The sequence below is a fragment of the Manis javanica genome, chromosome 16 (assembly GCF_040802235.1).
Source record: "Manis javanica isolate MJ-LG chromosome 16, MJ_LKY, whole genome shotgun sequence".
Classification (NCBI taxonomy): Eukaryota; Metazoa; Chordata; class Mammalia; order Pholidota; family Manidae; genus Manis; species Manis javanica.
The window spans coordinates 34,686,064-34,714,042 of NC_133171.1; the positions used below are offsets into that span (position 1 = coordinate 34,686,064).

Sequence of the window (27,979 nt, forward strand, 5' to 3'; positions counted from 1 at the left end):
TAGACATATAAATGACACTTCTGTTTAGAAACTTCAAGCTATGTTTTCCATAACTAATTATCCTGTAATTGGTGTGTTTATTTATCCTCATTCCCTCTTTACTGTAGATTCTGCTGCAAGAATTTGATACCCGGAAACCTCAATATGAGCAGCTTACAGCAGCCGGTCAAGGCCTTCTGAGCAGACCTGGTGAACACCCTTCTTTCCATGGGATTGTGAAAGAGCAACTGGCAGCTGTGACCCAAAAATGGGATAGCCTAACAGGACAATTGAGTGACAGATGTGCCTGGATTGACAAAGCCCTTGTTAAAAGCACCCAGTATCAGAGTCTGCTGAGAAGCCTTTCTGGTAACCTGAGTGACCTGGATCATGAACTCAGCAGCAGTGTGGCTGTGAGCACACACCCTGATGCTATGAACCAGCAGCTGGAAACCGCCCAGAAAATGAAGCAGGAAATAGAGCAGGAAATGAAGCAGATAAAAGTGGCCCAGACCCTCTGTGAGGATTTGTCAGCACTGGTTAAAGAAGAGTACTTGAAGGCAGAGCTTAGTAGGCAACTAGAAGGCATCTTAAAATCATTTAAGGATATTGAATGCAAAGCAGGTTTGTCTGTCTTCTTTTAATGCATGTGTTCCCTAGAAATGGAAGTAATGTATTGCCTATTTCTAAGCTGTTGCCAGTAGTCCAAGATCCTAAAGAGAATCTGCCCCCACTGAGAGCACAGTTGAGGGGAAGGCTGCTGTTAGGAGCTCGCAGAGAGCAGTTCTCTGGCCCTGTGTGTGCACACTGTCAGGGTCGTGCTGCACAGAGAACAGAGACACAGTCTGTTGGCAAAATCCACTTAATGAAGGCACATTAAAATTTCAGGTATTCCAAATTGGTTCTTTAAACACTGTAAACGTTTTTGCTGGGTGGCAGTTTCACTGTACCAGAAAAACAGATGAATACAGTTATTAAAGAGGCTTTTCATCATCTTATCACCTCCAGTTACTTTGTTTCATTTTGTCATAGAAAGCTGTCCTAGAGAAATGTGTGCAAGACAAGCATTTGGCACTTTTTCCTCTCTTACCTGCCGTGGCCATAATTCTGTGAGTGTGCCCGTGTTTGTCCAAGGTAGCTGTAGTGAGCAGTGGGACGCAGAAGTGCCTGCCAAGGAAGAGCACATGGTCTGCTACATTTGTGCTGTTTGAAAAGGAACACAGGGTGCCCTATACCTAATAAATATTCTGTGTCTTTTAATTGATTGGTCTTTTAAATTATTGTTTTTTGATCATAGCAATAGTTTCTTACATCTTTATTTTGGCATGATACTGATAATCAATACTATTATTATGATAAGTACTATTCCTGTTATCAATTCTTATTTAATTGCCACAGCAGCTTGTATTAATGTTGACAATTAACAGTGGGGGAAATGAGGTTTGATTACTGTGTGCCCAGGGTCTCCAGCTCTTGGGAAGTTGGGCCAGGATCCAAGCCCGTGCAATTCCTATGTGCTACATTGTAGCTCCTCTGTGATGTGTGAAAATCATAGACGTTGGGGGTCATATTTGATAAGGGATGGATTATTTATCAGAGTGACCTAGACCTTTGAGCAGGGGTTGCCTGCCTGCACTGGAGCTGCGGTGACCCTAGCATCTAGCTTTGCTTGTCTCGTTGCAGCTCCCTCTTGCTCTCTTTTCTCCCCTTATCATTAGCTGAAGCTCACTTGTACTCTTACAGGTGTACTCTGATAGTCACCGCCCTTGCTTTTAAACAGTTCTGTACAAGTATTTGGTGGTTTTTCTCTTGGTTTTTTGATGTAAAATAAACATGTCTGTGATTTCATTTTTAGAGAGTCATATTCAGCACCTTCAGTCAGCCTGTGCGAGCTCTCATCAATTTCAGCGAATGTCTCAAGATTTTCAGGCTTGGTTGGATACAAAGAAAGAAGAGCAAAGCAAGTCTCGCCCAATATCCGCCAGACTTGATGTCTTGGAGTCGTTAATTAAAGATCAGAAAGACTTTAATAAAACTTTGACCGTTCAGTCTATTATTTATGAAAAAACCATCACAGAAGGTGAAAATCTGTTATTAAAAACACAAGGGTCTGAGAAGGCAGCCTTACAGTTACAAATAAACACAATTAAGACCAACTGGGACAGGTTTAATAACCAGGTGAAGGAAAGAGAAGAAAAGGTAAAAGATTCATTGGAAAAAGCTCTCAAGTATAAAGAGCATGTAGAGACTCTCCAGCCATGGATAGACAGGTGTCAGAACGACCTGCAGGAAATACAGTTTTCCTTGGATCCTGCTGAAACAGAGGATTCTGTTGGCAAGTTAAAGTCTCTGCAGAAGGAAGTGAACCAACACTTGGGGATGGTAGAAGTGCTGAACAGCGCCGCCAATAGCTTGCTCAGTGTCTGTGAGATCGACAAAGAGGTTGTCACGGATGAGAATCAGTCACTGATCCAGAAGGTAGACATGGTCACTGAACAACTTCACAGTAAGAAACTCTCTCTCGAGAACATGGCCCAGAAGTTTAAAGAATTTCAAGAAGTTTCCAGAGAAGCTCAAAGGCAGCTTCAGTGTGCAAAGGAACAGCTGGAGGCCGATAATTCCCTGGGACCCCAGGCCTGCAGTAATAAATACCTGACCACACTGCAGACCCAGCAGAAGTCACTTCAGACCTTGAAGCATCAGGTCGATTTGGCCAAAGGACTTGCCCAGGACCTCGTGGTGGAAGCCTCAGACTCAAAGGGAACCTCTGATGTTCTGTTGCAAGTGGAAACCTTAGCTCAAGAGCAGAGTGCCCTAAGCCGGCAGGTTGCCGACAAGTGTTCCTTTTTAGAAACCAAGCTTCAGGGCATCGGGCATTTCCAGAATACCATACGAGAAATGTTTTCTCAGTTTGCAGAGTTTGATGATGAACTGGACGGCATGGCCCCAGTGGGGAGAGATGTAGAAACTCTGCAGAAGCAAAGGGAGGCTATTAAAGCCTTTCTGAAGAAACTGGAAGCTCTCATAGAGAACAATGGCAATGCCAATAAAACCTGCAAGATGATGCTGGCCATGGAAGAAGCCTTGCCTGACTTTGTTGGAATCAAAAGGGACTTGGAGGCTTTAAGCAAACAATGCAACAAGTTGCTGGACCGAGCCCAAGCCCGAGAAGAGCATGTTGAAGGGACAATTGAGCGTCTGGAAGAATTCTACAGCAAATTGAAGGAATTTTCTGCTCTGCTTAAGAAGGCTGAAGAACATGAAGAGTCTCAAGGCCCTGTTAGTATGGAAACAGAGACAATTAACCAGCAGCTTAACGTGTTCAAGGTAGGGAATTCTTCATTTTTACTAAACTTTTTTTACTATTAAAGGAAATTTCTAATAGGTACAGAAAGAAGATTGCCTATTTTGTAGAATCTTCTAGTATGCCTGTCCCAAGGGTTTGAGCCTGAATTAGAGTGTATCGGGGGAATATCCAGGCACATGGGGGCGGTTCCTAACTTGCTGTGGAATTGGGCCCTCATGGGGTAAAGCCTGAGATAATATCAGGAGACCAGACAGTGCTTGGAAATGTCCAGGCAAGCCCGAAGTGACATCGCGGAGTCCGTCTCCGAGGTCATTCACAGCTGACCTGTCAGAGTGGCAAGGCCATGTTTTGAGCTCTGCTGCAGAGGCCCGTCCCTAACATAAAAGGCTTGTTTTCCTGTTTGGCTCCCAGCATTTTCTTTAATGGTGAATTAGAGCCTTTTCCTGCTCTTTCTCTTTTTTATAGTCTTCTTAACCTTCTTAATTTAATTTCTTTTATAAACATTTTTCTTCCAAAATTTCTTATTTTTAAAGGCAGAATGGATTTCTGTGTTGTAATCTTGGTTTTATAGAACAAAGATCTTGGGCTCCTGCCCAAGATTAGGAGTAACTTATTTCTGATGGGACTACAAGTTCCTTTGTGCATCTGTGCACAGAGAGGGTCCTAAACATCAAGTATTTGCTGCATGGGACTGATTCACCTTTGGGGTTTGCATGGGTCCTCATCAGCTGTGTTTTACTTTCTGGACACTAAGTCCCATCATTAGCACATAAAGGTTAAGGTAAGACCAAATAAAAACAAAGTTTGTGAGACTACAAATCGTTTCCTATGAAAAAAATATATAAATCAAAGGGACTCCCAAATTCTCTGCTGTTATATTAGATGTAGTGTTTCCTTTGCTCATCCTTCATAACATTATTTAGGTGACTTAATTTTGGAAAATAAGTTCTTTTTCTTCTTATTACTATTATAAAGGTTATCTGTTGTTTATAAAATGCCTCTGAAGCCCAGTTCCTTCATGGCTTAAAAATCTGTGATTCTGTATTTATGTCTTGATTCTTGAAGGTAGAGGAAACAGTCTTGCTGTTGACGTTATTCCCTTCACTATGTCAAACTTTCGTATTTCTGGTGTTTAGACTAAAAGGTTTCATGTGAGGGAATTTGCTGGTGGAAAACCAAAGTTCTGTGGCAATTGCCATTCACAGACTCATGGAGAGCTTGAGGCTGGCATTTTCTGAAGAACCTTGGCAAAACTTGAATGCTTCAATGACAGTAATCAAGTAGTCTCTCTACTAATGAAATTAGAGCATGTTCAGTGCCTTTGTGAAACATTATCATTTCTCTGGGTTTTCTGTGACTCTGTGTGGAAAGGAAGGAGTTAGGCCTTCATTTCTCTTCACACATTCAACTGCTTGTAAGAAAATGGGCAGACGTAATAGTATTGGTGGTGGTTGCCTGTAGGTGCCCCCCCCACCCCTCGTGTTCCCAGGCAGGAGTGCAGGGAAGCATGTGGCTCTCCCTGTGGAAAAGAAAGAGAAAAGAAAGAGATAAAAGCGTTGCACCATTGCATGGAAAGCGTTTTACACACTGAAAGCACTAATAAGTAAGCGTCATTACCATTAATGGCCACAGAGGTTGCTTTGTTTAACAGTGAAGAAGAATAAAGTGACTATTTCTAAAATAAACCACTTTGCATGCTGTGTTAGTCTGTTTTGTGATTACCTTGGAAGAAATTAACTGATTTTAGTGAAATTCAGTAATAAAGACTGTCATGGTATACCTTCAATGTTTAGAGACTCAGTGACTATAAAATAAAAGTTTCTAAGTGGACAAATCAACTACATTTAATATACTCCAGTACCATAGGTTAAAAAAAAAGAGTATTATTGTTGTAAATAGAGATGGCAGCTTACACAGTCACTAATCACTAATTCATCTATTTGTGTGTGTGTGTGTGTGTGTGTGTATGTATGTTCTAAAAAAATAGCAATTACAAAAGTTAACATGTACTGTGGGCTCACTGTGGGTCAGGCATTTTTCTGAACTCTGTGTTTAATCCTGTCAATGGTCAGGAGAGGTGGATGCTACTGTTATGCCCATCTTAACTATCAGGAAGCTGAACCTGGAGGGTCAAGTGACTTGCTCAAGGTCACATAGGGGGGTACGTGTCAGAGCCTGGATGTTTTGGTGGAAATAATACAGTGTTCTGTGTCAACTTTATTCCTCATGTTGTACATCTGATGTTTTCTCTGGGAAATTTTTACATCATCTTTGCCATAGTTTAATTTGGGTGGCCAGCCATTGTTCCTTTTAACCCAAAACATCAGGAGCACCCGCATAAGGAAAGCTTCTATAAAACTGGCTACTACGAAAAGCATGAGATAAATGTGTGTGGATTTGCCTGAGAAACAGACATGTAGATGGTGTGATGAAGATGGTGGTGGTGGTGGTGGTGCCATGACCACTCCTACTGCTGTGGAGCCAGACGTCACACTGTCGTAGTGATCACACCTTCCTTGATTAAAGTGGTGAGTTCACTTGTTTGCAATTCAGATCTCGATTTAGTTTTTGTTGGGCAGTTAGACTTCTGCTGAACATTAGTTCAACAATATTTTAGGGATATTAAAAGAAAATGTTGAAGTAGAATTATTTGTGTTGCATGAAAACTCATTTGTGTTGAGTGAAAATGAAAAATAGCAAACTCCTACTTACTGTGATTTGTAAAAATGAAATAGGGCGCTGAAGTACTGGTCTGTTTTCATCAGAGACTTTGAAAGAGAATCCTGCTTGACATTGCTCTTATCAGTAGCTTTAGTCGAACCTAAATTCATGGATAAAATCATACAAACATTTTTCATAATATGAAATAAACTTCCATCAGAGTAGGACTGAAATTTAATAGCCATTCCCTAGTCACTCAGTTGGGGAGGCCTTAGATTCACTTGGAAGGCAATGGATTATTTAAACTAGGTAAGACAGACTTCTCTGCTTCCATTTTTTTCCCCCTAAAACAACATAGAAAATAGCAGTCACTGTCCTTGAAAGGACAAAACTAATTCATGTTTGAAATCCTAACCCAAACATAATGATTAAAAATGAATGCTATTTATTCTGAATCAAATGTGCTAATTCACTGTTAGTGAAAGCTATTCTGAGTTTTTGAAACTAGAGTGGCATTACCTTTTGTATTAGTTTAAAGTTTTTAAACTATCTTGATTGTGTAAGTTCTGTTTACCATACAGTTTCCAACTTTGGAATATTAGTCATTGGATTAAAATTTCTGGAGAGTGAAGTGTTTTCTATGACTGTTGATAAGTCAGAGTATCATTTTTCTACTTACACTTCTCTATTATTACATTAAGTTCTGTGCACCCTGTCCTAACTTCCTAGGCAGGAAAGAAAAATCCCCTTTGGTGTTGCCTTTATCCCTGTCTCCTTGAGGATTCCTAACTCAAGATCATATTCAAGTTCTAAACTACATTATTAAGTAATGTTAATATTTCCGTGGCTTTACTTATCAAAGACATATGTAACCCACTCTCTGCAAGGAACAGGTCCCTGCAGTTCCCATGATATCATCAACAGCTAGTCAGGTCTTCTGATCGTTGTGAAGTTGTCCTCATCACCATATGGAACTGATTCAATTTCACTGAAGATCAAAGGAACTTGATGTTTTAATGAACATATCCAGTCACTTTCTAGCAAAATATATACCCACCCCCATCTCTCTCTAGGCCATGGTAAGAAGTCTTCTCTCAGAACCTGCTTCCTGTTTGTCTGTTGCTGCCCCAACTGTAATTCAGTTTGTCCCCACAAATGAACACATCACTGATACAAGTCACTCCTGAAACAAAGATTTCTTTCTGTTTTCAAAATTGAAATAGCGTAACATAGAGCACAGAATTTTTTATTTTTAGTATCACTGCTATCCAGTCTTATGAAGGCTTCCCATGAACAGCACTGTGGTTTCAGCATTCACCCATTTCATCGAGTCCTCAGCCCCCCTCTTGCCGTCACCGTCCATCAGTGTAGGAAGATGCTACAGAGTCGTTACTTGTCTTCTCTGGAGCACAGAATTTTTAAGCCAAGTTGAAATCGCGGACAAAGACCTGAACCCAGGCCCGATATACTGTGATACACTTTTCTCTGGTCTAGGTGAAGGCATCATTTAACCCAGGCATCATCAGTTGAGTATGGGGTGAGCTACCCAGGGCCGGTGTCACGAGGCTGAAGAAGCCAGGCAGTTTGAGCACAATTTGTAAACAGTATTGTTGATATTATTAATGAATCACTTTCCAAACATCTTCTTGTTTGTATACCCATACCATTACATAAAGGACAACGACGAATTGTTCTCCATTTTGGTTGAGAATGGGAAAATTAAATAAAGCTATTGCAAGAAGAGGTTTTCCTTAGGGGAAAGTTCTTGATGTTTGTTAATGAGACTGTGCTAGCAAGGAGGTTACATACCTCCCGCTGATATTTTTAAAGGTGAAAATATTTTCGCTCTAGAAACTGTAACTTGATGCACGGACTTTAGAGGAAGGTCACATTATTTAATCAGCTACAGTGGCATTGAAGATTTTAGGGAAAGAGAATCATATATGCTGGGCAGGAGAGAAGCCCCACTGAAGGAGAGACCACACCGCGCTAGGAATTGGAACTGGTCTGCTGTGAAGTAGTCATACCTCATATTCTGACCTACACAAACCAGCGGAGCGATGGGCGCCCTCCTTCCTGTGTCAGCAAGGATACACGGCTCTGAAAGGATACCCTGTCTGAGCGGAAGTGGCCAGTGTGGATTCTCTTCCCATTTTTGCTGCTAGCTGGTGATGTCGCCCTTCATGCTGCCTGGCCTCTTTTTTCTATTGCTTCATTTAAGATCGAGGAATTAAGGGAGGTTCTGGGGGCAGTCCCAGCCAGAGATTTTCTATCGGGGGAGTTTCTTTTTTTTTTTTTTGGTGGGGGGAATGTTTTTGGCGTTAACAGGATAAACCTGTGTCATTATTTTAAATTACTCCCTCCCCGCACCCCCTCACCCCACCAAAAGCGCCAAACAGTAGCCTCTGCTGCCACATAGGCCTCCCTGGGTGAAAGGAGCCCTACGCTCTGCAGTGTGCTGATGTGGAAAGCGGCTTGAAGGTGTGTCTGTGCGTGTAGAAACAGAGACAGAGAGGAATTTGCTTTGTTATAAATTATACATTGGCTCCGTGATAAGAAAACTTGACCAGTAAATGTTTTTAGAATGTTTATTCAGATCTCCAATTGTCCACTATCTGATAGCCTTGGGTAGGTGAATGCTGTGACTGTAAAGTAGGGGAAAAGCTTTTGGAGCTGCTCAGGAACCAGGATACCCCGAGAAAATGGCTTTGCTCACATACCTTGTTTCTCACATATTCTTGATTGTCTTAATTTCAAGAATATTTCTTTTGTCAGTGTTTTAATATGAATAGTATTTTCAGGTTTTGTTTGGTTTTTGGTTTTTGTTCCTCTGAAGGAAATTAAGTGGGATCATTAATAGGTACATTGATTTTTACTTTTTTTTTTAATTGACATGTAGTTGGTATACAATATGTTGGTTTCAAGTGTACAGCATAGTGAGTAGGTGCACTGGTTTTGCTTGCTGAATGGAATGAAAAAACTCCTGAGCTTTTGGAAGCTATATGTGTATGTATTTCAATCAATGATGATCAGATGTAGAATTACTTTCTGTTCATGTGGAAATTTTTCTATCCGACTGTCATCTGAAAACTCTATGAAAATGGGGGGAAAACAGTATTACAATAACTTACAGAAAGAATAGCAAGTGAGTGCTTAATTAAGGATATTACCTAACATTCCCATCAAGGTAAATTCCCATCAAGATCAGACAACCTGTGAAGTGCTTCTTAGTTTGCCTTTGTGATGGGGTCTGAATACCCTACTTTCTTTTAAATATAAACTGTTTCCAACTGAAATGAATAGCTGTGGCCTATTCTTTTGATGAATATCCTCAAAAACTTTTTAGTCGTTTATGTGAAGAAGTTTTTTAGTTTGAAAGCTAAAAAACATAGGATACTTTAAGTTTTCATTAACTAATGGCATATTTATTTTAGAAAGAATAGAAATTGTTACTCCTAAGCTCTATTTTTGAACTCCCAGCAAAAAAAGCACCTTGCTCTCATTTGGCTTCTAATCCAGATTTCAGGATCTATTAGGCCAGGAGGATACTTTGTCAGTTTTCATGGGCATTATTGCATTTACTCACGTAGACATTTTCCACTTATTGCATATTGATATCTTAATATCTTCAATCTTTCAGTTTTAAAAACTCTATGTTTCAATTGATAAAATGAAGTAGATTCTTGCACTTGTGGTAAGATTTTTCAGGAACTTTCCTTTTTAAAGATTTAACTTTGGAAATATAAAATAAAAAAATGAGTACTATTCTGCTTATTACGCAGTCAATATGTGTACTTTTCCAAAACCATCTGCCTTTAGAAGATACTTTATCTAGATCACATCTTCTAGTAGGCAGTGTCAAATACGTCAAGTCACATTTTGAGAACATTTAACTTTATGATTTCTGTATGAAGTAATAGTGTTGTCTGTTTTTTAGAAAAGTTTTGCTTATTTTATTCATTGTGTATTTCTCCTGAGTGTGAGTTCTAGATATCATGATTAATATTTGTTCACTGTATCACAATTTGATTAAGATTAGATGTGATGACATTTAAAGTAACTGTGTAAACCATATCTGAGAGGAAAAGATAAACCAGCCCATTTCTGCTTATTTCAGACTTTTTTTAATGCTATCCAGATACATCTTTGGAATGTAAGTTATTGTCATAAGGACCAATATAATATTAATACTACAAATTTTAATTTGAATCACAATGTATTAGGATCATCATTTATAGAATTAGTTGAAGTCAGCTTAACAAAATAGGAATTCAGCTATTTAAAAAATGGCATATACTTAAACATGATCAATTAAAGGATGTTTTCCCATTGCACTTCCTACTTCAAAACTGTATTTTCTCATCCCTGTTCTCCACTCTGCTGCAGGTTTGTAAGGACAATAGCAGTTTATCTCTGCACCAGTGTTTTGCAAGCGCTCATCATGTTTGGCAGGTAGTGAGCCCTCTTTGATGAACGCTTCAATTTATGGATTATTTAGTTATTTTTAAAGATATATGACCCACCTCAAATGTGAGGTTACCCGTTACTCTTCTTAGCCTTACAAAAAGCTAGAATAATACTGTGCTGATGATTCAAGTTAAGAGTCTAAGGTGGACTGAGTTGGTGCCATTCTTATGAAAAGGTCTGTGACTATCCTAGAATGTTTAGAGAAAGGCACTTACCCACATTTCATGAAAACTTTATTATCAATATTGCCATCAGTAGGCAGCTCTCCAGTCTTACCTATCAAGATAGTGGCGTTGGGGGCCAAACTCATGGTCTCCTAATTGCTGGCCTAGTGCCCAGTCCACTGTTTGAACATGGTAACTGCACATTTTTCTTTCATCAGCAGCACCTTAGAACAGCCTGTGTGCTTGAGCTTGTTGAAATATTTCACTTTTTGACTCTGAAAAACCGGCACTGATATTGCAATGTTGATGGGTATTTTACTATATTTTTCTTTATAAATGGCTATATATATTTTTTTTCCTGTTTCCTTTCCCAACTTAACAATGGCCACATACTGAGTTGCAATCTAGTAATTACTGAGTGGGTGTGTTACATATTGAGTTCTGGTTATGGATTTTTTTTTAAGATTCAATTCTTAGGTTTATAAAAATAATTTTTGGAACAAAAGTTCCCTGCCACATCTTTTCTGTAAAAAATTATCAGAGAAAGTATAAAGTTGTTTTTACTAGAACTGCCTTCTTCCCCTCGCGTCATTGCAGTTTTATTTATGCTCAGAAATGATTATTTTGTGAGATGGAGAAAAGACAGTCTGCCTTCATGTGTCATAATATCTAATACTCTGTTAATGTCACCAATTTTGTAAAATAAAGAATGGAGAGATTTTTTTTAAAAAAACCATTAATTTTCCCTACAATGGCTAAGGTTTGACTTGCTGAATTTGTTTGCAAAATAGTATTTTTAAAGAGCTTTTGTTCAGTAGATGAAAATCTGTGGATGCGATTTTGTTTATTAAACATCCAAAGTCATCTACTGCCTGGGATCTTTGCCTGAGCTTTGCATTAAGCTCAGGGAGGCTGCATGGTTATTAGTAACTAACTAGTACTAACATTCCTGGCACTGGGGCTCAGGGATCCGTGCCCATAGGGACAGTTACTTTGGAGAACAGTTAAACTTGGGCCTTAAAAAGGCATGACACAACACTCGATTTCAAAGTGATCTGCACCTCGCATGGCGATTACTGGAGTCTGCAATTGCAGTGTCTGAGAGGGTGGCTGCACCTGAAGGATAGGGACCCGAATAGCGTTTCCCCCCATTTGATATTCAAATGAGCGCAGCCCCCCCCCTCACCTCCGGCGTACAAGAAATGATTTCTTTCGGGGAGCTCCTGGTTTCAGGTTCTGCCTCCGCAAGCCCTTCAGATCCCTTCCCATTCAGGGACCTCTGCACCCGAGCTGCCCCTCTCCCCAGATCCAGAACGGGGTCTGATTTGCGCTGATGTCACCACCAAGCTGTTGCACCGCAGCCTCTTGGCGTCTAGGTACCTCCCCCTGAACAGTCCGCCGGCTCCGAGAAGAGGCCAGGAGTCAAAGGGGCGATGCCTGCGAAGTTGAGTCGCGGGAGGGCGTAGCAGCGAAGCGATTGGGAGAGTGCGGTCCGGAGCGCCGGGAGCCCGCGGGCGGAGGGACGGAGCGCACGCTGCCCGGGGAGCGAGGGCGTCGCTGTCGGCGCCCTGGCTCCGGAGGATGCTTGCGGGGACCTCACTGCCCTGAGGAGCTGGGCACAGCGCAGGGGACCCCTGCCGGAGTTCCTCTCCGCCTGCTCCACCGGCCCCCTCTGCGTCTCTCCAGCTGTAGCTAAAATGAAAGCCGCTGCGGCCACAGTTGGGCAGTTTCAAAGGATAGAGTCGTCTCGATTTTCAGCTGCATGTGAATGAGCTGCCTGTGCCTTGGAGGAAACCCGGAGCTCTTTGCTGAGGCTGCCTCAGGTGGAATAAGCCTTCTTAAGGAGGATCAGATAAGACCCTTTGGAAATGGCCTTTTCTCTTTTTAAAGGGGAGCTTATAGTACACCATGCTTTCTAACTGTTTAAAGGGTTGCTGGATTGTACTGGCCTGGGTGTCCAAAAGTCTTTTTTGTTTGTTTTTTTCTTCTTTGGGTACTTGTGAAAAGCCTGGAAGAAGCTTAATATGGGAAGAAAAACTGCCTTTTGGATCAAGATTATTTATAGCTACTCCCAAAAAAAGTAAAAGAAAATTTTAACTTTCTTACAGCCTTAGACTTAACTTATTTTTCTCTGAAGATTGTTCTTCTGTGCCTTGATCTGAACAATACATGGTCCCTGTGTTTGTCTAAGTTTCTGAAGCATGGTTTATTTACAAAGGAGATGGGGTTTTGCAAGCCACCTTTAAGTGGATTACAGTTAACCCACGCCCTGCCAAAACTGACATGCAGCTTATTAAAAATGCTTGCTCATTTGAACATTTTAATCTGGAAATCTCAGATGCAAAAGTAGACTAAAAAGGAAGATCGACTGACAATGGAATGTTTTGAGTGTTCGAGACACTGTTAAGTGTGTATGTGTTTTCTTTCTGTGTTTTGGAGTATGTGAAAGGGAACTTTGAGGCCTAGGGAAGTGGGAGAAAGGAGATTTCTGTACTGTATCCTTACTGCACTTTATTATTTAGAATTATTCTAAAAACAGCCAGGTAAGAGGATAGTTGATTTAGACAGACGCACTGAGATGGCCTTAAGCACCTCGTATATTACCGTGTATGCTATTTGAGCATGTGTCCTTATGCTGAAGACACTGCATAGTTCTGTTCGGAAGTACACTTTTGTGAAAGATGCTTTATCTTATTTCTTATTTCCTGTATTATCAAGAGCTGCGATAGTTGTTTTAACTGTCTGTAAAATGGGGAAGCCACTCAGCAGACCAGACTGTTTACGTCAGAATCCCCCATGTGTAGGGAAAGGTGAAGAAGAGGAGGACCTAAACATCGAAGACTGCTACGTCCCGCAGCGGTCCATCTATGATACTGTTAGGCTAAACGAGCAGATAGACTCCGGTTCCAAAGGTAGCCTGTCTTCCAGGCATTTTACAGACCGGACTTTACCCTACAGTCACAGAACACTGGATGTTAACTCTTTATGGTCCAATGGTGCCCTTGCTTCTTCTCCCGGTGCATTTGAGCTGAGAGGTCGTGAAGCTAACAAATTAGATGAAAAGATGATCTTTGATGCGCTCAAACTAAACAGTGATGTCATTCGAAGCACAGGATTACCCAAAGCCAAATCGCATGCAGAAAAGAAGGAGCATAGACGGTCATGGCGAATGTTTGTCCCAGCCAATTTTATGGATTATGCAAACAAAAGTGAAAGCTCTTTTGTTGAACCTATTGATACGACAGATGCTGTTACCAAGGCCGGCAAGTGCAGATGGGGTACTAATTCTCTCACATCAGAGGAGAACGACTCTGGTTTATGTAGCCCTCCAGCAGAGAGGGAAGAAAAACAGGGCATTTTAACTGGAGACCAGTCACGAATTAGAAGCTTGTCTTCTGCTGAAGATATTCACATAGCAGAGCAGTATAGACCATTTTTTTCTGTTTATTCCATTAGTGAACAGAAAATCCCCCTGCTTTCATGTGGAAGCACCCACCTGGATGAGAATTTAGAAACGATTTTGCATGATGCTTCTCCGCTGGAGGAAACAAAACATGTCAGTTGCCAAAGGGAAATCCATGGTGAAAATTGTTGCCTGCAGAATGACTTGAAAGAGAGCACTGTTAAATTTGAGCCATTAATTACGTCAAGAGATGGAGCACACGAGTGTATTTCTCCCACTGCAGACGAAAGGAAAACATATGGACCCGGAAAATCTCAAGTCACAGCACAAAGTAGGGAATGTATGGAAGATTCTCCTCAGGATTTAGATCTCTCTGTCACAGATCTGGGGGGAAATTACGTAGATTGTGGTAGCACAAGTCTAGTGGAAACTGTGACCCATTTGATACCACATGATTCAGAAGAATCCAACATAGCATTTAAAGAGGAAGTGGAGGCTCTCCTTTCTGCCCAGGAGATGGAGGTGATCCATTTGAAGTGCTCCCCGAAATTCACACCACTAAGAAAGCAAGCAGCTCCTAGGAAAACAAGGGCCCAGGCAGGAACATTGGACACAGTCTGTAATGGCTTTCAGGCAGCTCAGGTAATTGACAGGAATGCGAAACTGTGGAATGACTTAAGTTTGTGGTCCTGTTTTAAAATGGTCCCTAGTATTTCTAATAATGATCATATCCAGTCTTTTATTTGAGGGCTTGATTAGTACTTTACAAGATGACAGATAAACGGGTAAGTGGATCATTTTGACAGATGAGGGACCATATTTGAGGAGAATGATTATTCCCGGCTGTTGTCCCGCTGTTGGCTGGGCGGACGGTGTTAGCTGCCCTTCATTCATTCAGAATGCCTCCCCCGTGAGTTTACGTTAACGTTAGGCTCTTAACACAAATTGTGGTTTAAGACACTGCCCTTTAAAGGCAGTTACATTGGGTTTATTAAGCCTGAGCACTTGGTTATGAAGGCCCAAACCCAGTGAGTGTTACATTGTTGCGGGCTGCAGAGCACTCTGTGCAAATTAAGGACTTTTAAAGTGTGCTGAAAATTTTCTCTCAGTAGCTCTGCATGTGGAAGTACAGAAGCTGTGGTGGTGTATTGTGCAGTCATTACAGCCCCTAACTTTCTGTGAGTGGTGACTGAGGTAAGAAAGTAAAGGGTGCAGCCTTGTAGTAAGTAGAGTTTGTTCCTCAAGCCTGTAATTTTTTTCTTCCCACTTGGATTGAAGTTCAGCTATTTTGGTACTTTTCCTAAGCTCTTCTAGTAAACTGCCTCAGAGGTAATTTTATTTTATTTTAAGCTTCTCTGTGTTTGTGTGCTTATGGGTTGAGTTGGGGGAAAGTGTCTCTTCATAGGTATTTTGTTATCACTGAGAGATAAGGAATTTGGACAAAACAGAAAAGTCCCTCTTCTTAGTCTAAGAAATCATTGCTCTAGTCAGTGGTACCCTTGCCTTGAGCATGCATTAAATGGCATGCTTGTTAGTTTAAAAGCTTAGCAAAGTCCTTTTTTATGTGAAGGATTTTGCAGTTTATTTTTAGAAAGTAATTGAATGCTTAGGAGCATATAGATTCATTAGTAGCTGTCCTTTTTTTACTCTTAATATATTGTTTGTTGAAAAAATATATTACCAGAGACCCACCTAGACCTAAGCTGATATGCATCCCCAAAATTAATTTCTTTAAAACCAAGATCAGAGGTTAAAAATATTAGGTTTTGTCCTGACAAATTATCTGAGGGAGAATAGAAGCTTTCCTTGAATCCTTATGTGTCAGAAAAGTTCCTGAATTAAGAATGAGCAGTTTTCCTACCCATCCCCCACTCCTTTTTTTGTGAGTTGTAAAACATGTTCACAGCTATTAGTTTCTAGAAGCAGTAACTTAGAAAGTGGTATGAAGAGGAATAGAATCATTGTACCAAATTCTATTTTCACCACCTTGCTGCAACTTCCAACTGACTTACTAGATAAATTAATGTCTTTTAAAAAGTTATTAAAACTTAGGTGTGCTTTTTTTTTCTCAGTGATTTGGGGGAATTCTTATAATTTCTGTAGTTATGTGTGATTGACTTTTTATATTTAATATTGTTATGTAGAAGTAATTAGCCAGTGTGGAAATTGTCTCTACAGATTTCCTATAGAAGAAGGAAATGTGCTTTTAACTAGGAGGGGACTTTTAGAGGAAATGATCATTTATTTGTTTGCTATTCCTTAAGTCAGTCATTCACACAGTAACACAGGAGTATCCTGCGTGCTAGGTCTTGGGCCAGAGTCTAGAGAGTTTCTCTCTTTCAGCCTCTACATCTCTCAAAATTATTTTCCATACTGTGTCAGTAAATTTTTTACAAGTACTATTTTGATATTTGGCTTTATTATGTTTTCATACATCCTATTCAACTGTTCATTCATCTGGACTGTTCATGTACTTACATACTGCCCTGTAAGTATAATGACTCAGAGCCCTAAACTTAGTCTTTGGTGTCTGACTGAAGCTTCCCTTAGTTAAACTAATTTATTTTCCTCGTGGCATCTTTCAAGCCCTATATTAAGAACATTTGTATTGTCTATGAAAGTGTTGATGTAACCCCAGTATCCTCTGTTGGGGGTTGACATCCTCTGCCCCAAAATATAGACATAATTTTTCTGTGTTGTTCCTTTGGCAACAATTATTGGGTATATATTATGTGCTGGGTACTATGATAGGTCCAGTATAAGGAAAACAGAAATTTCTGCTTTAGTGGAACTTGTCTTTTGCCCTAACACATTAGATCTTTTAGATCTTGTACTAGTTACAGGCAGCTGGGGACTGAGGTTGGATGGGGTGGACAGTCACTGGGTGAGTGCTGGGGAACTGCTGATGGGGCCGGAGGGGGCCAGAGTGGCCAGAGCTGCTGTGCTGCCCTTACGGGTGATCAGGTCCTCCATGGGGTGAGGTCTCCATGCCTCTTGCAAGCCCTTCAGCATTCTTGACAGATATTAAGGGGGGGCTGCGTGTGTAGGCGCCCACACTCATGCAGTGCCTGTATCTTTTCTCTTCTCCTACTCTGTTAGCTTAGCTTACCTGGCAGGCTAAAGCCTGACCTCTTGTCTCACCTCCTTATCTTCTCAGAGATGCTCATTTCCAGTTTGAGCCTTAGACTTTAGTTGCCAGCTAGCAGCAAGCATCTTTACAGGAGCCTATATAAGTATCCTTGCCCAGTAAGATTCATTTGGGGCCTATCTTAAAATTTTGCTCCTTAGCATTCTCCATACCTTTTCTTTTTTATAACAAGAGTTAAATTGGAATGATATGAAATTTCTATTACTATGATAATGAAGCAATGAAGAGAGGACACATGTACTCTTTTCTTGGTTCTTTAAGTAATCTGATTAAATACACTTAGAATATCATTCGTTAATATTCCTGAGTGGTTTGATAATGTGAACAGATATTTAGTTTACTTCCTCACTCTTATTCATTAGATAGCTACAACCTATGAATAAGCAGCAAAAATTATCTTTACCTCTAATAATTGATACCTGATAATTGAACAAATGTTCATATTTGGTGGTGGTTAGATAATGTCATTCATATAATGATTGCCCTCCCAACTGCAGGTATTCCAAAAAGAAGAGATTGAGCCCTTGCAGGTTAAACAGCAAGATGTCAACTGGTTAGGTCAAGGCCTTATTCAGAGTGCTGCTAAAAACACCAGCACGCAGGCTTTGGAGCATGACCTGGACGAAGTCAATGCATTGTGGAAGACTCTCAGTAAGAAGGTAATTTTTTCGTCCCCTTCATTGTCATTTCTGTTCATTATTCTTCTCTAGCATTTGTGTGATCACTAATCATATTTATAGTAGCCACACTTCCGTAAACATGCCTGTATTTTTGCACTGCTGTAAGCTGGGTGGCTCAAACTCAGATGCTCACAGGAGCGTGGTAGGCAGCATAAAGGAAAGAAGTGAGCTGGGTGAAACAGGGCTTCTCCCTGTTGTTATCTCCACTTTGATAGAGACTCAACAGTACAGGTGTGACGGCAGGTGGCCCCTGATGCGTGGCCCTGGGTAGAGAGAGCACATCTACCTCTAAAGGTGTACTAGCTACTTATTAACCTCAGCAAATCACTGCCATGTAAGAGCCTAGGTTCACTGTTGCCAAATACAAATGAACCTGGAAATCTCACTTCATATGTGAAACCTACTTTTCTATTGTCAGTGGCCATTTCCCACTGTACAGCAGGTCACACACTGTGCACTGTCAACCCCGGACTCAGGGTTTGATGCCCTCGCTATAGACCATTAACTCCAAATATTATTTTACTTATAGGATGTATATCCCAACTTTTCCTAAATGTCCACAAGGAAAAACACTGGAAAAGAATGCCCTGATATCTTTGGAGACTATGCTGACCCATTCTGGTGACTCTTCACATGGCATAAATTATCAGAAAATTGTTATGGGATGGCACTCCTTCTCTGGTGTGGTTGCTATCATTTCTGTAGTTCTTCCCTGTGTTGAAATCTTAAGCAGCTGCCAAATCTCAAAACTACATGTATCATTCTTTGAAAGTCTGCCTCATGCCGTTGTGCTCCTCAGACACAATTGGAATCAAGTGTCAGGTGTAGGTACATCCTGGTGCTTGAAGGGTCTTGCCAACCACTTTCTCAGTCCAAAAGGAAAAGATCTGTGAGAAGGGCAGTAAGATCTCTCAGTGCAGGGTACAGAGACTCCATTTACTAGGAGACAAAGGCCCTGGTTTGTCAAAAAAGGACTCTAGAACTTGGAGCTGGCAGAACTTAATGGGTACTTTGTAGTTATTTTGCCTCACAAAGCACAATTCTGATTCCCTACTATAATAGTTTTTAAAAATCATTATCTTTTTAAAATCATTATCTCTGATATTCATCAGTAGGATAAAATTGATAACAATATGGCACCACATCAGGGATAATGATAAAAATGATTAAGGCCTTGTTTCTTTCAGTAACTTTGAAATATTTGAATCATTCATTGCTAATCATAAATGTTTTAGATATTTCCAAAATCTCAAAGAGACTATCTTTTACATTGACTGGGATGATAATCTTATCTTCTTGGCTTTCTTGCTCAAGTTTGACCCCTTTCCTGCCCACCATCAATGGCAGTAATTCTAAGTGCAAAGGTAAAGAAAATGGGTGACAAAATGGGCAGAGCAGCATGAGAAGTGGTGTCTGGTGGGCAGAGCCCATGTTGCATGAAATGAGTAAGTGAGTTGGAACACCTGGAACGTTGCAGGTGGCTCAGCGAGCAGCGCAGCTGCAGGAGGCCTTGCTGCACTGCGGAAGGTTCCAGGATTCCCTGGAGTCCCTGCTCAGCTGGCTGGTGGACACCGAGGAGCTCGTGGCCAATCAGAAGCCCCCATCAGCCGAGCTCAAAGTGGTGAAGGCTCAGATACAGGAGCAAAAGGTAAGTCAGTGATGCTTTTGTACTGTGATTCATATTAACTCTTGATAAGGAGAGTTAAAAGTTTACCTTGTGACTCTGTTTACATTAATGGGCTATCCTAGTTAACTAGTTATTGATGTTCTAGACATTATTTACTTAGTCATTCAACAAATATTTTATTGAGTATCTGTCTTGGGTCGGGCATTGTATCAGTGCTGGAGATACATCAACTGAGTAAAAAAGATAAATGTTTCTCATTGAATTTAGTAGGAGGGGAGGAACAGGGTGAGAGAGACAGTAAAGTAATTAATCAAATTATGATAAATTAGCAAGTGATAAATAAAGCAGGGATGCGGAGATAAGTATTAGGAAGTGACAGAGTGGAGAGTGGGGTGTGTGTATGTGCAGTTTTAAATGGAGCAGGTCAGGAAGACATCACTCACTGAAGAGACAACTTTGGACAGAGATGCCAACGGTTCCTTTATGTATTAGGTTAATCCATACAAAAGTTGCCCATTTTAATAGATTAAATATGGGCAGTTTCTTGTGGTTCAAGCTGTACTGAAGAGGCAAATATTTGATTCTGGAATTAAGGAATGTGCCATTGTGTTTTTCGTACTACCAATATGGTACCACATCAGAAAGACACTCTTGTTGGAGGGATGATGACTGCTTGGGGCCACACGTACAGTTTTTTGCTCCTGATGGTTGTGGTCTGTCAGGAAGCATTTAGTGACATTGTCATTACTAACTCATCAGCCGTGACATGAAATGATATATGGGTGGGGCCTAGCACGCCCGTAAGGTTTGTTTTCTGTGTAACTTTAAACAGAAGGGAATGAATAAGAGGCTTAATTTAATTTTGACAGTACTCTCTCTCTCAAAATCCACTAAAGGCTTTAGTATATTGGGAAACTAACCTGTTAGAAGTAGATTTAGAGGTAAGGATTGAAGAAACAAAACAGGAAACACATTGCATTTGTGTGATCTTTGAGTCACATATATAATATATAACAAGGGATAAAATGACATGCATGTGATAATCTTATATTTAATGTGATGTTACATGTAATAATATAACTTGCTACCATTTACAATTTCATTTAAACCTTTGTTATTCTTCCGGAGTTACTGAACTATGCTTCACCAATAAAACCTATGTGTTGATTTGCTTTCTTAATAGCTAGAGGCTTTGCTGTTAAAGTTTATCCAAAGTAATCTACTTAATTCGTTCTCTTTGCTGCCTAACCCACCTGTTGTGCCTTGATTTTATAATGACTCTAACCAGTGTCGAGAGACTTTTGCATTTCTTCCCCTTCTTTTTACCTTCTGCTTTGGTGGTTTTGATGTCACACGAAAGGGAGAGAATACTCTTCTAGCTTGTTAACTTCTGGAGTAGACTGTCCATTTCTTTAATCCTTAACTGTCACTCAGGGTCAGATGAAGGAATCAGTATTAAGGATTTTGTTCACCTGTAACTTCCTCATTGCCATTAACACAGTGTGTATGCACATAACTTGCTCCTGAAATACTTGTTTTGATTAGACTACTGCCAGGTAATCCTGAGTCCAGCTACCTGTGTCAAAAATTTCATTCCAGGCTTCTTGAAATGTTTACTTAGACTCAAATTGAGTGTTTTTTTTCTGCTGTAAAATCCTGAAATATTAGTCTTATTTAGCCAGCCTCGGAGATTTCTGACACTAGCAAGTGATAAATAAAGCAGCTTCTTTTCCTTTTGGAAATGATATTTAAAGGCTCTTATTTTGTTTTCATCCTCATGAAGGATTTAGGAGCTAGTCCCGCCTACTAAAAGGAGCCAAGAGCCTCTAGTTTCAGCCTCATTAGCTGTGAGCTCTGTCTGAGCCTCAGGTTCCCTGTCTATAATGGATTGTCATGGGAAAAGGTCTTAAAAATACTAATGGTTTATAATAATCATTTTTGTCTCAATGAGACTGATAATTGTTGAATGTTTAGGGCATTCCCATTTCATTACAATAATAGGGATTTTAGTGCAGTGGAGTTATCCTAAGCAGCACCTTCTACCCCATTATTTTATATTGCATACTTAATGCATGCCTTAGTGGTCTTACCAATATTAGTTTTATCTACTATGAAGAGCTCCTACCACAATATCTGACACAATAGTAATGAATCATTAAACAAAATGAGTTATTTTAAAAATCCTACTTCTGAGATCCTTTTGTAGATGAATCCATGCAAAATATATATTTTTGTCACATAGCAGAAGTACTTAGACTACGTTTTCCTTTCCCTTTTTGTGTATATGTTTGATGTTGTGTCTCAAGCTTCTCCAAAGATTGTTGGATGATGGCAAATCTACTGTGGAGGTAATCAAACAAAAAGGAGAAAAAATTGCTGCAACAGCAGAACCTGCAGATAAAGTGAAGATTTTGAAACAGCTGAGTCTCTTGGATAGCAGATGGCAGGCACTGCTTAGTAAAGCCGAGACACGGTAACTACGGGCAGTCTTTTGTAAAAGTTGCAAAAGCTTTAATGTCGGTTTTTTGTATTTTGATAATACTTTCCTCTAAATTGGTATTTTCCCACGTTCACTGTGTCTGTGAGCATAGGTGGCAAGGGCTCTCTCCTCGTTCCTCCACCGGTCATGGCTTAGAGTCACCAGCTAGATCCCGACTCTTTGTTTTAAGAAACACGTTGCCCTTGGGAGTAATTCATTCCTTTGGTTATTAAATAGTTAGTGCCTGCCTACCTTGCATCAGGTACAGAGCTAGACCTTGGCTTATGTGGGTGAGCTGGACAGGTCGTCTCTGCCCGCAGGTGGAGCACAGTCAAGTAGGGTTTTATGGCCATTGGTAAGTAATGAAGACTGCGATGTTTCAAAGCAAAAATACAGGGTGCTTGGATGCATGTGACAGGAAGAAGCTAGTCTAGGGGCAGGGAAGAGATAAGCTATGTTTTAAAGGAAGAGTAAGAGTTATCTAGGAAATAAGGTTTTAGGGTCCTGTGCTTATGAGAAAGCCTGGAGCATGGCTCCTCTGGGATTTTGTGATCAACATTTTTTTTTTAATTACATTTCTTCCTTCTCTGCCTTGGCCCCACATGAACATGTCGAGTAGTAGCCACAGTGAAGTGCAGCCGCAGAGACCTGTTGACTTGAAAATGGATGAACCACTGAACAGAATGAGTAGTTCCATAACTTCCTACCTTCTTTAGAACCAAAATGTCAAAGGGAATAATTTGTCTAATCTTGAATTATGGAGTAGAATTAATTAGCATTCTAGGACCGAAGAATAAGGTGCTCTTAAGAAAGCTGAAAGTTTCCTGTTGTCCTTCAATGTATGTCAGAAGATTGTTCCTTCTGTGTAATGCCCAGGACATTTTACCCTGGGTGCCATGAGAGATACTTTAAGTACTTTTTGTTAATTAAATGAATAAATGCTTTACTTATTTTCCTAAACCTTCTTCACAATGGCATTAAGTGAAGGGATGGAGGTCATACTACAGTTCACACTCAGACTAATAAATTGACTCACAATTGAAATTATAGTAAATTAAACCCAGTCACCACTGGTTCCAGCACAGAATGTGTTCAATAAGTCATTATTTTTATGGTCATTGTTATTGCTCTTGTTATTGTAATATTACTGGCACTATAACTATTACTATCATAAGCATTTTAACCAAGTTTCTTTAGACTTTCATTAAAACCCAGTACTGGTGGTTGGTCTGTTTTTCAACCTTAATTTCATTTAATAGGAGAACTGTTTTAACATATTCTTTAAATGGGAGAGATTTAAATTTTTTCTCTAAAAAATGTTTAGAGTAGAATGCAGGAGCATGAGTGAAGATTTCTGTTGACTGTTTCACACATTCCTCATCCCTAAATGACCTTTGTCTTGGCACATTCATAGAAATCGTCAGTTGGAAGGTATCTCCGTGGTAGCCCAGCAATTTCATGAAACCTTAGAACCACTGAACGAGTGGCTTACAACCGTAGAAAAGAGGCTGGCAAATTCTGAGCCCATCGGAACCCAAGCATCTAAACTTGAGGAACAGATTGCCCAGCACAAAGTAAGAAACCCATCGCACATGAAGATTCAGTTTTCCACTTCCTCTGTGGTTTTGTGACATAAATTTGAGCTATGTGCTATTGTGTTACACATAATTGCAAACTTGACTCATTTCAAATGTCATCCTTTGTTCTATTTACGTTATCATTTTCATTTGTCTATTCCTTTTGTTTCTCTTTTTTAAACCTTATTTAGGCCTTAGAAGATGATATCACCCATCACAATAAACATTTACATCAGGCTGTTAGCATTGGCCAGTCCTTAAAGATTTTGAGCTCCAGGGAGGATAAAGATATGGTGCAGAATAAATTAGCCTCCTCTCAAATGTGGTATACTGAGATTCAAGAGAAAAGTCACAGCAGGTCTGAGCTTCTCCAGCAGGCCTTATGTAATGCTAAGATTTTTGGGGAAGGTGAAGTTGAACTGATGAACTGGCTGAACGAAGTGCATGACAAAATGAGCAAACTCTCAGTCCAGGATTACAGCGCTGAGGGACTGTGGAAGCAGCAGGCTGAACTTCGGGTATTTTGACTTATTTTATGTTTTGTGTTTTTTTTTTTTCATTTCGGTTTTCATTATTTTCTCAGTCTTCCTTATTTCTGTATGATTTTATGTTCATTGTGACTGAAGTGAGTTGCTATATTCAAAAAAGGCTGCCTGTGTACCCAGGTTACTTTTAATGAGTTCACTTTTAGAAAGGTTTATCCAATAGCCAGGTTTTTAACTTTTCATTCTGTTACTTTATTGTTGTGTACAAAGACCCCCCCTAATCAGCCAGTGTTCCAGTATCTCCACATAACCCACAAGTGGAGTTGTATTTGTGTAAGGATGGGAACATGCGACCTGGAGAAAAGAGGGGCACGTGGGAATCATGAAAAACACTGGAAAATGTGAGGTGTTTACTTAAACACATCTCTGAAACCCAATTCAGTTCTCTAAGATTAACTAATGCTAATCTTTATTTAAATTTTTCCCCCTCCACATAAAAACGGTCCCTGTGTTTTAGGTTCTACAAGAGGACATCCTACTCAGGAAACAAAATGTAGATCGGGCCTTACTGAATGGGTTAGAACTACTTAAACAAACAACAGGTGAGTATCTTTCAAATCAAATAATCATCAGTCAGCATTTTGCAGTGCTTTCGAAATGCTTTAGGGATGGGAGAAAACAAAACCCTTTATAATGTTGGGGCCACTCCAAGACTTCATTCTGGAGAACTCTGGGAAGACCCAAGGGGGGTCTGGGAATATGATCTTAACTTTTTTTCTCATGATCTCACTTGAATTCTTAGTGGAAGTTGTGTGTATTACTCATAACACAAGACGGTGTGGCGCAGGGGATGGTCAGAGAAGCCCACAGAGTAGTTGCGTTAGTTTTCCACTGTGAAAGGCAGTTCTATTTGTAGACAAATACTTTCAATTTTAAGGTAGACACATACTGTGGCTGTACCCAGGCTTCATTTCCCATGCTTGAGCTCACCAAGGAAACAGATACAGACTAACTTGTTTCACACTTGCTTTGGCCAGAGGAAAGCATCACTGTAACTGCAGCCAATTCAGCATGTGTGTGTGCTGGGGGTAGGTACCATTCATGGTGAGTTGGAAGAATTCAGGAGATCATATGGAGAACCTTGGACTAGGGGTCTGAGGCCCCCACACAATTACTCTGTGTGTCTGAGAATGAGGTGGATGCAAGTGAGGGTCTGCTGGAATACTGCAGATAAATTTATCATTTTTAATGTACACATACCACACATACACACCTACATACATGTATGCATACATGCACACACACCAGACACTGTTCTAAACACTTTGCAGACATAAACTCACTGCATTTGTATCACAGCCTTATCAAGTAGGTTCTCTTCTTACCCCATGTAATGACGAGTACCCAAGGGCACAGAGAGATGAAGTGTCTTGTGTAAGTAATAAGCTACCAAGTCCATGTTTGAACCCGGGCAGTTTTTAAACCCTGTGTTTGAAAACCAAGAGCACCATACAGATAAAGGCAGAGATGACACTTTCCACGTAACTGAAGGCCCTGGAGCCCCTTTCTAGTTTTTATATTGGCATTTTTGGAGCTGTTTTGATTTTCCAGCAATCCTGGGAATGATTGAAAACCTAGCAAAGGGCTTCTCTTGGGTCAAATCATCTTTGGGAAAATACCTTCTGGTTTTTCCCCTCCCAGAAAATCTCATGAGTGTATGTTATTAATACCTGAAGAACCCTTCCCCTCACCTTTTCTTTCCTTTCATGAGATCTAACATGGCTTTGAAATTTTAGGTGATGAAGTTTTAATCATTCAAGATAAATTGGAAACCATTAAAGCAAGGTATAAAGACATTACTAAGCTGAGCACGGATGTCGCCAAGACCCTGGACCATGCGCTGCAGCTGGCACAGCGGCTGCACGCTACACGTGAGGAGCTCTGTACCTGGCTGGACAAAGTGCAGGTGGAACTGCTTTCATATGAAACTCAGGTCCTGCAGGGAGAAGCGGCAAGCCAAGCCCAAGCGAGACAACAAGTACGCTGTGATTCATGCTTTTTGGATCAGGTTACCCTCTGGGGAGCTCTGTTCGTAGGAATGAAATGATACTTGTCTCCTGTCACTGCTGATATGCTGATGGATGCTTTGGTGGGTGAAACCTGACAGACCTGGGCAGCCGAAGGACTGTTTCAACTTTTAGGAGCCCCGAGATGAAAACAATATATTGAATTTGTTTCCAGACTCTTAGGTTTGGGAGTATAGTTAATTACACAAGAGACAGAATAATGAACACAGAAAAAAAAACAGGAAAATGATCATTGTTTCAAAGATGTGCATGACTTGGTTTGAATACCAGTTTGTTTACCCGGGCAGATATATAGCATGAGGCGGCTTTTCTCACTGTATTGCAGAGGTGGTATCCTACCATGCTTATCATTCTTTTCAGAGCTAGCCTCTGGTTTGATCATCCCTCAGGTGTGATCACGTGTGGCTGAAAGGGAGTCTGGGGGCAGGTGGGTGAGGTCAGGCCCACTGAGCCTATAGTGTCCTGCCAGGATGGTTTAAAGCCAGTATGTTCTCGTTTTGAGGGTCACTTAGTTCTGGCTGGGACTTGGCTCTTTATTTTACTTTTCTGGTACCTGATTACTTAGATGTTAACAGAAAGCAAAGTATATTACATGTCAACCTGCTTGGTTTTATTTCCCCATTTAAATATGTATATTAAATTTCAAAGATAAAAATCTTTGACAAACGAATTCTTCTTCAGAACTTCTCAGGAAACACTTTCCTTTTTACAAAATAGCTTAAAATAACAAAGGTTTATAGCACTTAACTGAAACAGAGGAGACCAGTGCCTCACATTACCTGCCCGTGGAGGACTTGTGCCCCAAGGACAGGTAAAGGGAAAAAAAAGCTTGTTTAAACTCTGACACATTATCCTCACATCTGTATGTTTTCTTAATTCCACTCTCAGGAGCTGAAGAAGGAAGCCCAGAGCAACAAAGCCTTACTGGACGCCCTTAATGAAGTGACCAGTGCTTTACTGGAACTGGTGCCCTGGAGGGCCAGGGAAGGGCTTGAGAAAATAGTGGCTGAGGACAATGACCGCTACCGCCTGGTGAGAGACACCATCACTCAGAAGGTGGAGGAGATCGACGCTGCCCTTCTGAGGTCACAGCAGGTAGGGGCCCCGGCTTTGCTACCCAGGAAGGGCATGTCCTCCGGTCCTTCCCAGAGCCTTACTAAACAAAGATGTCTGTGAATGGGGTTTCTGTTTGTTTGCTATACTTCAAAAATGAAAGGAGGGATTTGGGAAGGGTTCACCTGGGTGACTTTGACCCCCGGGTGCCAGGGCAAGGCTGATTCATACACTGTGAACAGCCATCTGTCTCCGTGTTTCCCAGACTCACCTTTACCGCGTCAGCCACTGGGAGCTTAACCCTGCTCTCCAAACAGAATGCTTTTTGTCTGCCTTTGTGTATATTGCTGGTGGTAATTTTATGTCCTGGCTCAGTCTAATTTGTGTGTGAGTACACACTTTGAATTATCATGTAAGTCGGTATTAATTGTTTATTTACATACAGTATGGTAAAGAGAGGCTGTATTCTTTCTAAACAGGAAATAGCTGTGTTGGTAATGTAATTATTTCTGAAGGTGACTAAAGGGGGAAAAAAATGAAAGTTTGTGACCTGAGACTCAGCACACAGAGTTTACAGTTCCAGAGAGTTTTATAGGCACAGCCCCCTCAGAAAACTGGGGACAATGAGTGGGGTCCTGGAAATAGATGTTTATAAATACATGTTTTGATTAACTCTTGTCAAAATCTCTGATTCTTTGCATTAAGTCACCAGACTCTCAATGTAAACATTCTGGGACAGGGTTAGTGTGGTGGTATACACTTTAGAGCAGAGCTTGGGAAGGTATGTGACTAAGTTTTTACTAATATATGCCAGGAACAAGCCACACAAATCATGTAGACCGAGTGGGAAAATCCAGAATTA

The 27,979-nt window shown here is 40.6% G+C and overlaps 1 protein-coding gene across 28 annotated transcripts in view; it reads left to right on the forward strand.

Moving 5' to 3' along the window:
• The window catches only part of DST (dystonin), a 397,695-nt gene that overhangs the window by 307,324 nt on the left and 62,392 nt on the right, over nucleotides 1-27,979 (forward strand). For 24 of the 28 annotated variants that reach the window (XM_073224742.1, XM_073224734.1, XM_073224739.1 and 21 more), the window contains 10 exons: nucleotides 108-603; nucleotides 1,835-3,306; nucleotides 17,627-17,788; nucleotides 19,287-19,457; nucleotides 21,743-21,909; nucleotides 23,330-23,489; nucleotides 23,684-24,010; nucleotides 24,495-24,579; nucleotides 25,774-26,015; nucleotides 26,953-27,159. In XM_073224742.1, coding sequence (XP_073080843.1) covers nucleotides 108-603; nucleotides 1,835-3,306; nucleotides 17,627-17,788; nucleotides 19,287-19,457; nucleotides 21,743-21,909; nucleotides 23,330-23,489; nucleotides 23,684-24,010; nucleotides 24,495-24,579; nucleotides 25,774-26,015; nucleotides 26,953-27,159 — 3,489 coding nt within the window. The remainder of the gene's footprint in view (nucleotides 1-107; nucleotides 604-1,834; nucleotides 3,307-17,626; nucleotides 17,789-19,286; nucleotides 19,458-21,742; nucleotides 21,910-23,329; nucleotides 23,490-23,683; nucleotides 24,011-24,494; nucleotides 24,580-25,773; nucleotides 26,016-26,952; nucleotides 27,160-27,979) is intronic. The other 4 variants (XM_073224747.1, XM_073224746.1, XM_073224759.1 and 1 more) reach the window with 1 other exon arrangement.